This window comes from Lutra lutra, chromosome 6 (genome assembly GCF_902655055.1).
Source record: "Lutra lutra chromosome 6, mLutLut1.2, whole genome shotgun sequence".
Classification (NCBI taxonomy): domain Eukaryota; kingdom Metazoa; phylum Chordata; class Mammalia; order Carnivora; family Mustelidae; genus Lutra; species Lutra lutra.
The window spans coordinates 145595982-145609251 of record NC_062283.1 but is presented as its reverse complement, the minus strand read 5'-3'; the positions used below and the strand labels follow the sequence as shown (position 1 = coordinate 145609251).

The 13270-nt window shown below is 43.0% G+C and overlaps 1 protein-coding gene across 6 annotated transcripts in view; it reads right to left on the bottom strand.

Annotated features, from left to right (window-relative positions):
• The window catches only part of FNDC1 (fibronectin type III domain containing 1), a 104657-nt gene that overhangs the window by 66263 nt on the left and 25124 nt on the right, over positions 1-13270 (bottom strand). For 4 of the 6 annotated variants that reach the window (XM_047733848.1, XM_047733853.1, XM_047733850.1 and 1 more), the window contains exons 2-4: positions 9754-9948; positions 7344-7430; positions 6825-6893 (exon numbers count right to left, since the gene is read on the bottom strand). The exons of 1 other annotated variant lie outside the window; for it this stretch is intronic. In XM_047733848.1, coding sequence (XP_047589804.1) covers positions 6825-6893; positions 7344-7430; positions 9754-9948 — 351 coding nt within the window. The remainder of the gene's footprint in view (positions 1-6824; positions 6894-7343; positions 7431-9753; positions 9949-13270) is intronic. One more of the 6 variants, XM_047733851.1, reaches the window with a different exon arrangement.

Here is a 13270-nt window from a genome sequence, read left to right as displayed (position 1 = left end):
GAAGAATTAGGTATATTAACGAGTGCAGGACATGAAGGCCACACATGTGGGGACAGTTCATCTCTCCAGCGTTCAGGCCCTGCCCTGCCCTCTGGGAGCAGCCACTCATCAGCCTCTGAAGAGAGCACCCACCCCACACCTGGGGAAACAGCCTCACTCTTGGTCGCCAGCTTCCTAGGCACTCACTGATGGGAAAATCTGTGAGCACATACTCACATTCATCGATGTGGAAGAAACGCACGGTATGCTGGGGGAAAGTCTCTCCAGTCCGTGACAGCTCCTGATTCCCTTCCAGGCATTTCTGTGGGGGCTGGAACCCCTGAGGCCTTTGTTCTGACCCAAGAACATTCTAATGGGAGAAGTTACACAGCTCTGCAAACAAGATTCCACTGCCTACATTTTCTTTGTTGAAAAATGGGCTTGCAGGCTGGGGAAGTCTACACTCTAATGGGAGAAGTGACTTTGGAATGAGGCACTCTGATAAGATGGGAGGCCCCAGGAAGAAGGGATATCCCCATAGCAGATGGATCCTGCTGTATACACACCTCGTCTTCACAGACCAGCCACCTCGTGGAATTCCAATCCACAAATGTACTCCATGTCATTCCAAGACACTGAAGGCAAGAATTAGGATCTCTGATTGATGGCAGCACCCCTCTGTGGCCAACATTCTGCCCTGCCCAGGACCACCCCCAGCAGCAGCGGCTGAACTAGCCAGGGGTGACCCTGACCTTCTGACATCCCCCTCTGCATCTCGCACTGTCCTAGCCTAGACTTGTCACTTCTCATCTCCCCTCCCAAGGCGCAGACAGAGTGGAAGCAGCCTCCAAATGCACTTCTGTTTAGCAAGCATTTATGGAGCACCTACTGTGTGCTTGACCCAGGCCCCCGAGATACAAAGATGAGTAAATCAAAGCACCCTACCATTGAGGCAGCTCACCATCCAGGCTGGGGAGCGGAAACTGATTTTTGCCCTGTAAACTTCACTTAATAAAACTCATGACTGCATGAGAAAGCTACTGAGAAAATCAGGCCATAGACATTACTAATTCCCTGTGGGCCAGGGCGTTAATTGAAACTAGCGTGAGAAAATAGGACCATCTGATCATAATTACTTTAAAAATTCTGGACTGGGGTACACTTTAAGCACAAGTCTGGCACACAGCAGCCCCTGACCTGGCTCCAGCATTATGGGATAGAGCCCCGAAGGAGCAGCACTGTGTGCAAATGCTCACTGGTGTGCTACACTGGCACCTTTTACCCAGAGTGACGCCCACAGTCTAAATATGTTAATGGGGCCTTCTTCCTGGCTCACACGGTGGTGGTCTGCTATGCCATCACACACAGAGAAAGGGGAGTAGGTGGTACAGACAACGGGGCCCGTGGGAGACGTGTGTCTGGTGGATCACTGGAGACAATTCTTTATTCTGTGCACCTCCGTGTGCTCAGGCACAAATTCAACACCTAGGAACTGCAATTCAGCGTTTCTCCCTTTAATAATATGATTTTGATTTTGCTGACCCAAAACAGTCAAAGGAGTGGAGAAAAAGGCACAGAGTCATTTCTCAGTAACACAAATGGTTCCCAATTGCTTGCAAAGTTTAATCACCCAATAAAAGTGGTGGAATCAATACACTTCATGTCCTCAATTCACAAAATTTCCAAGCTGAAAGGAACCCTAGAACTTTAGAATAAAACTTAGAACCTGAGATGGTTCTTAGAAAGGAGACTAGAATCTTTCCATCAAGACCCAGCATTTCACAGCTGAGGAATCTGGATCCAGGAATATGCTGCAGCTGTAGCCGGGCCAGCCATGAAGGAGTGGACAGGGTGGGGAGTATAGCCTGGTGGTGACTATGCTCTGAAGTCAACAGGTCAGGAAAGGGCCCATAGCAGGACACTATGGTTAGAATTTCCACACTCCACATCAGTCACATTTAAATAAATTGGCAAGAAGATACACCTGAAGGTCAGTGCTCGTTCTGATGAACTATTGATAGGAAAGGCAAGAATTCATAATTTTAGATTATGAAATACCCATTTCTCATATGACCATAGGTATTTTCTAATAAAAGGAATGCCAGGGAAGGAATAAAGATGCCAAACTCTGGTTTACATGGTTTCTTAGTTTCATCATTTCCATGTTAAATAATTCAATACCTGTTCAACAGCAGGTATCAGCCTTTTGAGGCAGGCACCGAGGAGACTAGTGGAACGCCATGATGGACCCGAACCTAGGCTTACCCTCAGGTCTGACCATGTGTGCAAAGCAGCTTCACATATATGAAGTCAATCTTGAGGAGTCATGGGGACAGCAGTTCCCCTCAGAGACAAGAGGAGGGAAGGGAGATGAGGGTTTGGAAATCATGAGAAAGAAGAGGAGTGGTATGACGCTGATGACCTTTATTTCAAAGGGAGGCAGGAAGCAAGGCTAGAAGCAAGAGGAACAGGAGGAAGGAGACTGAGCAAAGTGGCAATATTTTAGACCTGACAGCCCATAGAAGAAAGGAAGTAACCTTAGTAAGGACACAGAGAACAATTGCCAAACTGTGCTGAGGACCCAGTTGGAGTTAGCAGACCAGCTGCAAGGAGTCACTAATGTGCAGATCAGCTTAGCTCTTTGCTTCTCCCACAAGACTCAGAAATTCACATGCAAGAGGGAAGTCAGGGAGTAGAGGCCCTAGTATGGGGACTAACGGCCACTAAGGCTGTCCCAGGGTCAGGGGAGCTGCAAAGCTGTCATGAGCAGGACCGGAAAAGACAAGAAATGATCCAGGAGACAGCTCTGGACTGTGGAAACGGGAAGGGTCTATGGACCCAAAGCCTGAGTCAGTCCAAAAGGGAGCTCAGGAGAGTGAGAGAGTTGAAAAAGTGAGATGACTATGGAGAGGAGCAACTCTACCACAGGCAGCAGGTGGTAGCAGCTGGAAACCACGAGGTGAGGATGTCACATGGGCCACCGCCATGGAGGATGCCCGTGTGGACAGACCATTAGGAGCCAAGCACTAACTTGCTATTTGTATTTGGGGAGAAACCCGGAGGTCCGAGAATGGGTGGGCACAGTTATGCTGGTACTGGTTGAGAATGGCCAAGGAGAATGGTGAACTCAAGTCGGAGCTATAATTTGTTTTAAAAACGAGCAAACTTCATGGACTGAAATATAATGTAAGAAAATATGAGGCAGAAATCAGACTTTTATCTCAGTATTATGTCTAGTTTGGGCCCCACAGCTTAAGGACACCATAAACAACTAGATTTTTAGAAAACCATCACCTTATTAAAAATACACATGATCCTATTGAGAACTAAAATTTTCCAGATGAAGAGCCTGCTGAAAGCAGAATGACCTGTGCGCCAAGTCCTTGGGTTGGAAGCAGAGCTGGGCCGTGGTCTTGTCCTGACCCCAGTGTCTGTCTTGGCACAGACCAGGTGACCCCACATCCGGTAACAGAAATGAAAAGCTAAAACAACTTCAGAAAAGAAGTCTGCAGGGAAGGCAAATAATAAGATTGCAATATCTGAAGGGACTTGGAACCTTTCTTCCCAGGGGACAAAACAAAGGGATATGGGTTTATATCTCAACATGAGGGATTTCACATTGAAATACAAAGAAAACTTTCTAACTAAAAGATATAACATTAGGGGCGCCTGGGTGGCTCAGTGGGTTAAGCCGCTGCCTTCGGCTCAGGTCATGATCCCAGGTCCTGGGTTCGAGCCCCACATCGGGCTTTCTGCTCAGCAGGGAGCCTGCTTCCTCCTCTCTCTCTGCCTGCCTCTCTGCTTACTTGTGATTTCTCTCTGTCAAATAAATAAATAAAATCTTTAAAAAAAAAAAAAGAAAAAAAAGATATAACATGAGCTATCCAAAGCCAAAGCCAAAACTTCTGTCAGAGTTGCAGTTCTGCTTAGTCCTTCTACTTTCTGAGTCCTGAGGGCTTTCAGATTTGGACTAGTGACTAGTCAGATTCATTCCAGTTGACCTGCCATGTTCTTCCTCCTCTTCAAGCTCCCACTGGCCAGTGGTCCCCATACCATCTCAGCAACATGCCACCATCTTAGCACCTCCCCAACCTGGCTTAGTCTATATCTCAGTGTTGTTCATTTTTCAAAGAATTTATGATTCTGCTACAGGCTGAATTGTGTCACCACCACAAATTCATATGTTGAAGTCTTGACTCCGAATTATCCCAGTAAGTAACTGTCTTTGGAGACTGAACCTTTTAGGAGGCGATTAAGTTACAATGAGGCCATTGGGATGGGCCCTACTCCCACCTGGCTGGTGTCCTTTTAAGGTGTCTTAAGACAGCAAGAATGTGTGCTCACAGAGGAAAGCCAAGCTAAAGAGAGGCCTCATGGGAAATCAAACCTGCTGACACCTTGATCTTGGACTTTCAGACTCTCAAACTGTGAGAGAAAATAAACATCTGTTGTTGCCACCACCCTCTGTAGTATTTTGTTATAGTGGCTCTCACAAGCAAATAGAGATTTTGGGGTTATTTTTTGCTTACATGTTTATTGCCTTTCTTTCCCACTAGAATCCAGTCTTCATTAAGGCGAACCTTGTTTGTCTTACCCACTATTGTATCTGTAGCATCCAGACCTGCCTCTGGAAAGCCAATGACACTGAGTGAATGAATCTAGTAATTAGTGAAAGACATTGAGGTCGAGATAGGTCTCCACCTCAAAAAGAGGCCTTCTGGAATTTAAACTGAAACTACTGTTTCCAGCAAAGCGAAAGGATAGATTTTCCTCTGGTTTCAAATAAAACACTCAAAGAAAGTGAGATGTTACCAGTCAAAACACTAAAGGGAACCCTTGGGGCCTTCCCACAGGAGCCAATGCCAACGTCTACATTTTGAAGACAAATCCCTTCCTTTAAATGAAGATACCTGGAACACAAAATACTTACTTTGTTTAATAGGATTGTCATTTATTTAACCATTCCTCCGAACAGCAGCATAGCATATTTTTCCAAGCCTTATAAAAAAGGCATAGATGCATGCTGATCATTAACTGATAATTTCTCATAAATTATTCTTAATATTTTTTTAAATGTCTTTTTCTTTTTATTGAATATTCTTAATATTTTTACTACCAGTGAAATGTATTTTTTTTCTGGACCATTGTAACCAAGTCTGCATTCTGGTATTCATTTTTTAAAAGAAAAAATTCTGCTTTATATCATATGCTGGAAATAGTTTCAGCTAGCAATTTCTTCTAGTATCTTTTTTATCATAATGTAAAACAAATATAGTATTATGTATTACAGAAGAGTGCTCTTTGGCAACTAGGGCATACAAAGTCTTCTACAGAGAGAGGTTAAACAATTTCACAGTATGCAAAACCAATAATGAGTTGGAGCATGATTGTCTGTGGGTCCCAATTCCCAGTGTTTCTGTAACCCAGCACTCACTCAGAAAGGTCAGAGACACTCATACACACACAGGCACACACACATGTTTTTATTAAAGAAGTCATCAGAAATTAATTACTTAAGAAAAAGCAAAAGAAAATTACTTGTTCTAAAACCACAGTCATTCAGAAAACTTTATCAGAAAAATTATAAAAAATAAAATGGTCATTTAAAATACAAGATTCCAATACAAGGCACTGAACATCTGTCAGTAAAAAGTTTACATGCGCCTCTTCAGGCTAGAGAATCTCGGAATAAATACCCTTGCCTATGTGGCACATTTCCTAGGTGTACTACCATCATGGCTACTCCTCACTTTCATCATTCTCTCAGTTTTGATCTTAACCCTTTGCTCTTATCCCTCCTGTCATCCTCATACTCTCTCTCAGCTTCCACTCACTCTGGAGCATGACTCTGGAATCCATGCCCGCCCCTTAGTTTTCTTTTCCAACTTTCATCTCCCTGCCTCCAGTCACCTCCAAGATGTCTCCCTTCCAATACCCCATGGTAGCCGCAAGTCCAACATATTAGAACAAAAGCACATCACCTTTCTTTGAAAGCCAGCTTCCTTTTCAGGTTGCTTCATTTTTCTAACCCCTTTCTGTGGAAATGGGACTTTGAAACTGCCTACACCCATCAAAGCTGACCTGAGAAGTTGATTATGGTCATTGGTTTCAAGGTACTCACCTTCCTCTCAACACCACCACCAGATCGATGGACTTAAAAAAATGGTTCATAGAATAGAATACAGGTCCTTGCCATATTGCCTTTGGGATATCATCCAACCACACTCCAAAATAACTGCACTCATTTTGCATTATCTTTTCACCATTAATCAAATATATTCAAAAAATACAAGAAATGAAAACACTTCTCCCAACAAGCAAAACAATATGACTAGACAACATCAACATCCAAATGATAAAACAGACATATATACAAATATGGAGCAGAGATGGAAGGTAGGTGCTCTGACATACCACAAAATATCCCACGCTCATAAGAACAGAGAGAAAGACTTGATGTCATACATTTGCCAATAAAAGCCACTTCTTGGTGGATTTTATTCATTTATACCATCCGCAGGTAACAGAGCAGTAAACATCCTTATCTTGGCCAGGGCTGCCATCTCAACGACCATATTTGCCTGTTAACAGTGCAACAGTATCCCCAGATGTAGACGCAGACAATTCCCCACACTAGAACACAAAAGAACAGTGGAAAATGAGCAAACATGGGCGAGAGTCTGGGCCATCAGGTGCAGAGCAGATTGACCGAAACCGTGTGCCATGTGTGTTAGTTTAGCGATGGGAACTACATGAAGGTTGGTAAGCAATGTGTGTGACAGAAGCACAACCTTCTTGCGAGACGGTGCTTCAGTGAAGACATGAACCAAAGGAGGACATAGTACCTGTGACGGTTTCATTAAATGGTCCTGGACCCTTAATGGGAAAACCATCAATCTGGATCCATTCACCTCCTAAATGAGGAAAATGCAACTTCATAGTTAGAAACGAAGATGATCGGATTTTCCACATTTCAGTGCAGCCCTAATATATGTTTAGTGGTCTTTTCAACAGTCCTCAAAAAAAAAAAAAAAAAAAAAAAAAAAGGATCCACTCAGGCCACATTAGTATTAAGGCACCTAAGCTTTCTGGACAGCACATCTTTTGGTCTTTTGCACATGGCTTACTCTAATGAGTACTCAAAAAATTTAGGACAAACCACTAACAACCTACATTAAAATTACTTTAAAAGAAGGAATAGGTCTCTCCTAGTTTTCCACCTTTCAACTTGCTGTACAAGTCATTCTTGCTCAGGAACTCTAATTTAAAGATTCTAAATTTGTATAGATCTGAGAAAGCAAAGAGGGATGTTTCTCCCCACCTAAGAAACAAAAATACAGCCTCCAATTCTAGGTAAGACTTACCAGGCGGGCTTTCAGCTCTGTAAACTGGACGGCTCACTCCATTGTGGTTTTCTGCAGTAACCAGCACAAAGTATACTACCCCCGGCTCTGAAACATACGGTTTATATCAAGCCACCATTTCAAATCTCCAAGAATGACAGTTTGATTCACTAACTGTCTCCCTTACATAACCAAATATAAAAATCTGAATTAAGTGACAAGTCTAACTACAGCTTTCTCTCTCTCTTTAATCAATATCACTAATATTCCTCTCATGCAACAGAAATACACCTAACCCAAAGAACACAAAATTTATTTAGTACAAAGTACATGGCATGTCTAATAAACCTGGATGCATAAGCAGTCAACAGAAGTGGCTTTTGCAACTGTGAAATTAATGTAGGAAATAAGAAACTACCATCCACTAACTAGATGTTTTATAGCCTACAGTGACAGTAACTGCAAGTAATATCTCCCCCTGGAAGCTTCAAACAGAAATCTCCAACAAATAGAAAGAAAATGTCAGGGTAACTCATAAAATTTATCACACGGAAAATCTTCATTGCAATACATAAAGCTTCATGAAATTCTCTCCTTATGATAATAAAGTACTCTCTTTACTAGGTCTGCATGTTGTCTTTGACCATTTCAACAAAGACCTGGAGAAACAGCTGCTGGAAACTTGGACATGCTAATCTTGAAATAACTGGGCTTCATTTCGACTTGTATCTAGGGGTCAAATTCAAATAGCCATGGTCTCTTTGGCTGAGCTCCTGAAGTCAGTGGGACGGGAAGAGAAACCGAGAGGCCACATTATCGTGTGAGTGAGCCCTGAATTTGCAAAGGCAGAAAGGAAAACTCCAGTAATGCTGGTTTTCCTGAAGATGAATTACTGTGAAAAGTAAATGAAAGTGCCAGTTCCTTGGAGAGATGAGAGTTTGCTGGTATTTGCCCAGACAGACAGTTGGAGAGATAAGGGTTAGTTGTGTCAAAGGCAAGAAGCATCTGTACATTTCTCAAGGTGTTAAGTGTTCCCATAACAGAACCTCGGTTCTCAAGCCAGAGGCCCAACGGGAGAGACATGGCAATGCCATCGAGCATCCCTGCTGTGCTCCAGGTCAGTAGGACCTCTGTCTGACTGCCGGAGGGCCTGGTGGTATTTCAGGTTTGGCACAGTCTGCCGGACTAACTGGGGACTGCTCTCTAAGGTCAGACACATGGAAAATCATGCTTCACCGGCACTTTCTCTCTTCATTCTGAGGTAATTCGTATTTCAAAGAAATTTAATCCACATGTCTCTGATTCCTGTTAACTCATCAGTGAGTTACTTGGGAGACACTTTGTTTTTCAGTAAGTTCCAGGGCTCTCTTTCTGCATGTTTTTCTTCTCTGCAATGATCATAACAACCTAAGTTTTGAACAAGTAAAGATGACCCGGCTCATGCCTCTGGCCCAACAGAATCTCCATTTAACCTCACTGTTGGACTTTGTAGGGTCATACTGATGTGGAAAATATTCAGAGAAATGAACGTTTAGCTGGAACCAAGAAGAAGGAAATCTGGCTCCCTTTATGTTCATTCTATATACTTTCTGCTCCGTTACTCAGAAAGCCTAACATATATAATGTTATATATGCAGGAGGTGGAGAGGGAGAAAGTGTGTAAACTATGGCCAGGAATGTGAGGAGCCATAAGTTGATTTTGATCCACTAAAGGAAGGCAGGAAAATGGTAACCTGGCACAGGGAGACCTGGTTGTCAGAGATGCTGACTTCTGTTACTTCCTTACAATCCATCATGAGGTTGGACTGTAAAATAAATGCGAGTTTCAGGCTCATGGGATCAAAAAAGCAAATGATAGAGGATCCCAAGGAAGCAGCTCAAAGGCTAAGTTCAAAACCACCTATGCCTACACTAATAAAACAATATATTTAGGAAATTTTTTAAATATCGCAGACTTTCAGAATCAACTTTAATGGGGAGGGGAGGGAATGTCGCATCTTTGAACCAGATGTGGCTAAGTGTGACATATCACACACACCCTCACAGGGACATATTATTTGAGTAATCTCTAATTGATTTATAAATTAGAAATCTCAAGATTAGGCTACAAAGTAGTTAAGTTTCTATGAAACAAACAAAGGACCCACATGTTTCCCAAAATCACATTCAGAAACTAAAAACTGGTTTCCTAGATCTATTTGGAGAGCTATCCAGAAATACTTGAGTTACAATGCAGAATGAGGAAGTCTAGGGGCAAGATAAAGATTGAGCAACAGCCTCATGACCTTGGCTACCTGTTCTCAAAGAACCATGAGTTTCCTGGAGCCTGGCCACACTGTGTCTCACAAACAGCCACCCTACCTAAGAAGGGAACTGAGAATGTTGATGTACAGTTAGTTCTGACTGGGAACAAGACCAGAGTGTCACTTACCCACATCATCAATAAGGAAGGAGTACGTCTCAGCATTCACCTTGATGTATTTAAGACTTTTCAGTGACTTCCCATAGGCAATGTTGTAATGCTCCACGGGTCTACTGGTAGCATCTTTGGGTGGGTCCCACGTGACTTTCAGGCCCATTTTAGTGGACAGCAGTTTCACATGCCTTGGCTTCAGTGGGTGGTCAGCTATGCAAACAGCGCAACTATCAACTTATGGGAACGGCAGATTGTGAAAAGGAATTTTTTCCCAATGTTCTCTGATATTGTTATCAAAAGAGCAAATGACTTTTAATTTGTCTGGTCCTAAAGACGTTAAGTATAGTCATGATTGAACATCGTTATAGTATGAGAGCAAAACAAACATATCAAACCCACAACTTTCATGTGTTTTGGATAACGGTGGGTGGTAAATTTAAAACAAAAGTGAAACAAATCAAAACAAACTCTAGGCATTCTCTGGCTTGATCATGTTGCCTTGCTAGTGAAGGAATAAGAATTCATAATTTGACACACTCTCCAGAGGCATTCATATATCAAATAAGCTCTTAGTATTCTGTAAGGTCCAGTTGGATGATCTTTAAAGTACCTCCAAAAAGAACAACATAAAATTGTCATGATGAGGATGACTATCCATTGTATCCAAAGCATTCATTTCCACAAAGAAAAAAACCAAGATCATCAACACCTTGAAAGGGAGGAAAACCTCTGGTTCATCTGCATAGAGCTAATTTAAATGTTTCCATATTTTGTCCCAGAAGAAGAAAAACAAGTTATTAAGAAGCATAGTTACATTTTTATCTTCAGTTATGAGGTTCCACAAATGTATTCTTGATTTTGAAAAATAACCCAAACAAAACATAACATTTTGTCAAACAAAACCTCTCAGCTCACATTGTAACAGATCCTGCAACATCGCATAGTATAAGTAGACGCTAAACATTCACACAACAGTCAAACAAATTTTAGGCAAACCTGGATCTGAAACTGTTTATTCAATGATGGAAGGACCTCTCAGGAAAGAGAAAAGTAATCTAAGAAACCCAGAAAACCTTTAAACTGAGTAACATGAAAAAAAATGAATTTTTTCATGTGATGACACATGGATTGGTTAGTATGTGATTTTAATACTGGATGAAAATTCTGAACACCATAAGCACAGATGACGCTGGCATACATCACTCATCCCTCCCCAACTTGCCCCACTGCCTCAGGAGTAACACAATGGAAAAGGAGAACTCATATGGTCCCACTCAAAGAAATCCAAGGAATGGAAAAGAAGAGAATGAATCTGGGGGCATCTGGGTGGCTCAGTGGGTTAAGCCTCTGCTTTCAGCTCACGTCATGGTCCCAGGGTCCTGGGATCGAGCCCCACATCAGGCTCTCTGCTCAGCAGGGAGCCTGCTTCCCTCTCTCTACGCCTGCCTCTCTGCCTACTTGTGATCTCTGTCTGTCAAATAAATATAATCTTAAAAAAAAAAAGAAGAGAATGAATCTGATGATGTCAAAGCAGTAAAGAAAGAGTGCCTATTTTGGAGACAAAAGCATGTTGTCAGACTCCATGCAAGAAGCAAAATCCACAAAGCCTCCCGTCCCCGGTTCCAGAGACGAGGGTCCCATAAACCCACAATGGGAGAAATCATAGACAAGAAACCTAGTGCTCTCTACAAAATTTTGAGTTGAGGACATTGTACACACAAGGCGCCGGTGACTTTCTTGGAATTTAATAGCAATCATGGCTACTCTTCAATCATTCTCATGTACCCTTCCCTCCTCACCCAGGAGAAACCTTCCAGATCTTACTTAGCCAGAGGACTGGGGTTCCCTTCTCTAAGTTTCCTTTCTTTCCCCCAAGACTTCACTATAAAACCTCTCCTCTTTCCCTGCCATCTGACTAACCAGCTTTTTTCTAGTTGTGATCCCTATTTCCTCCGACAGCAGCAATCAGTCCCAGGAATTCAGTATTTCACACAGACTGAAAGGTGTTCAAGAGCAAAGCAAGGTTCCCCTCCAAAATGGCAAAGGGATGCTCACAGTTGGGCATCCTCCAAGGATGGAAACAAACGAATGAATACGTGAATGACGTTTTTCTCTATAGTTCGCTTCCAAATCTCCCTTAGGGAAAGTTATGTCCTGGACACACAGCCGAAAACAAGAGGTCAGTGACCCCCAAGCACTGTCACATCTTCTCTTGGGTGTAATGATTCAATCAGTAAAAAATCAGTACCATCTGCCTCGGCCTGAAAACGATTGAATTTAATTACTGATACTCTGAAGAGAAGACCAGTTTATAAATATACTCACTGTTCTTCCCAGCCCTGCCTTGCATCTAACCTTGGACGCAGCCTAGAAGGGTTTCCAGCTTACATGAGAATCCACATTCAAACCGTTCCGTCAGCCCAGCATATGGGGAGACATTCCAAACCTTCAAGGAGCATATGCACAGAGATATGCAAAGTAAAGAAGGGCAAGGGGGAAATACCTCTGGGTTGCCAAAATCTAATGACTATCGTTTACGGGGCTTACACAATCGGAGCTTCCAACTGTGTCTGTGCATGGGTTTGTTTGTTCTCTTCTTGCCAATGACCAAGTACCGTCAGCGTGTCTCCACTTGATAATTGCGTGAACCAGCATTTGTATGCTGAGAGAAAAGCCATATGGTGTGCAACGACGGTAAATACAAATGGACCGGAGGTGGGGCGGTTATGGAGTGTCCACCACCCACCTCCCACTACTCTGAGCACCTAACCCAGCGTTACATGAGGTGCTCAGAACACACACCACCTGGGAGGTGTCATTTATTCCCTCCATATTCCAGACGAAGAAAGAAGGCCGGGAGCAAGGTTAGGGTTCACCCAGAGTCACACAGCTGCACCAGAGCTGGAGCCAAATGCAAGCCCTGCTTTGTCCAATTCCAAAGCCCAGCTCTCCCTTCCCAGCTCACAGACCCTCAGAAGCCACTCCTGCCCGGATATGACCTGTGACCACTGCTATCGAAAATTAATTAATTTAGGAAGCCACCACCATTCTAAAACAAATTACGAGCCTGCAGAGTGGGGTTTATCATCTCTCCCACCATGCCACTTTCCTCTCTGGGGGACACTCCTGCCCCCCATACACCGTCATGGCACCTTGCACTGGGTGTCCTCATCCTCCCCCCTTTCTGGAAGGAATGGAAGAAGCAGAGCGTGTGCTCTCTCAGGGACATTTGCATTCTTATGACAAAACTTAAGACCAAAGACTTTTCTAATAGTGACAATTTAGGCCTCAGTGAGTTGCCTAATGAAGGTCATTTGTGAATAAAGATCTCTGGGAGACCTGGAAATCACACTTGCAAGGCAGTTCCTTCAGTTTCCTTAAGATAAGTCCTGAATTTAAGGTTTTCCAAAGGTGCTAGGCCAATCTACCATGACCCTTCCTTCCACCCTCCCCTCCCAGCACACACAAATTGGGTCAGTTAAACAAACTGTATGGTTGTTTGATTAGCAGATATTTTCACTCCCTGGATTGT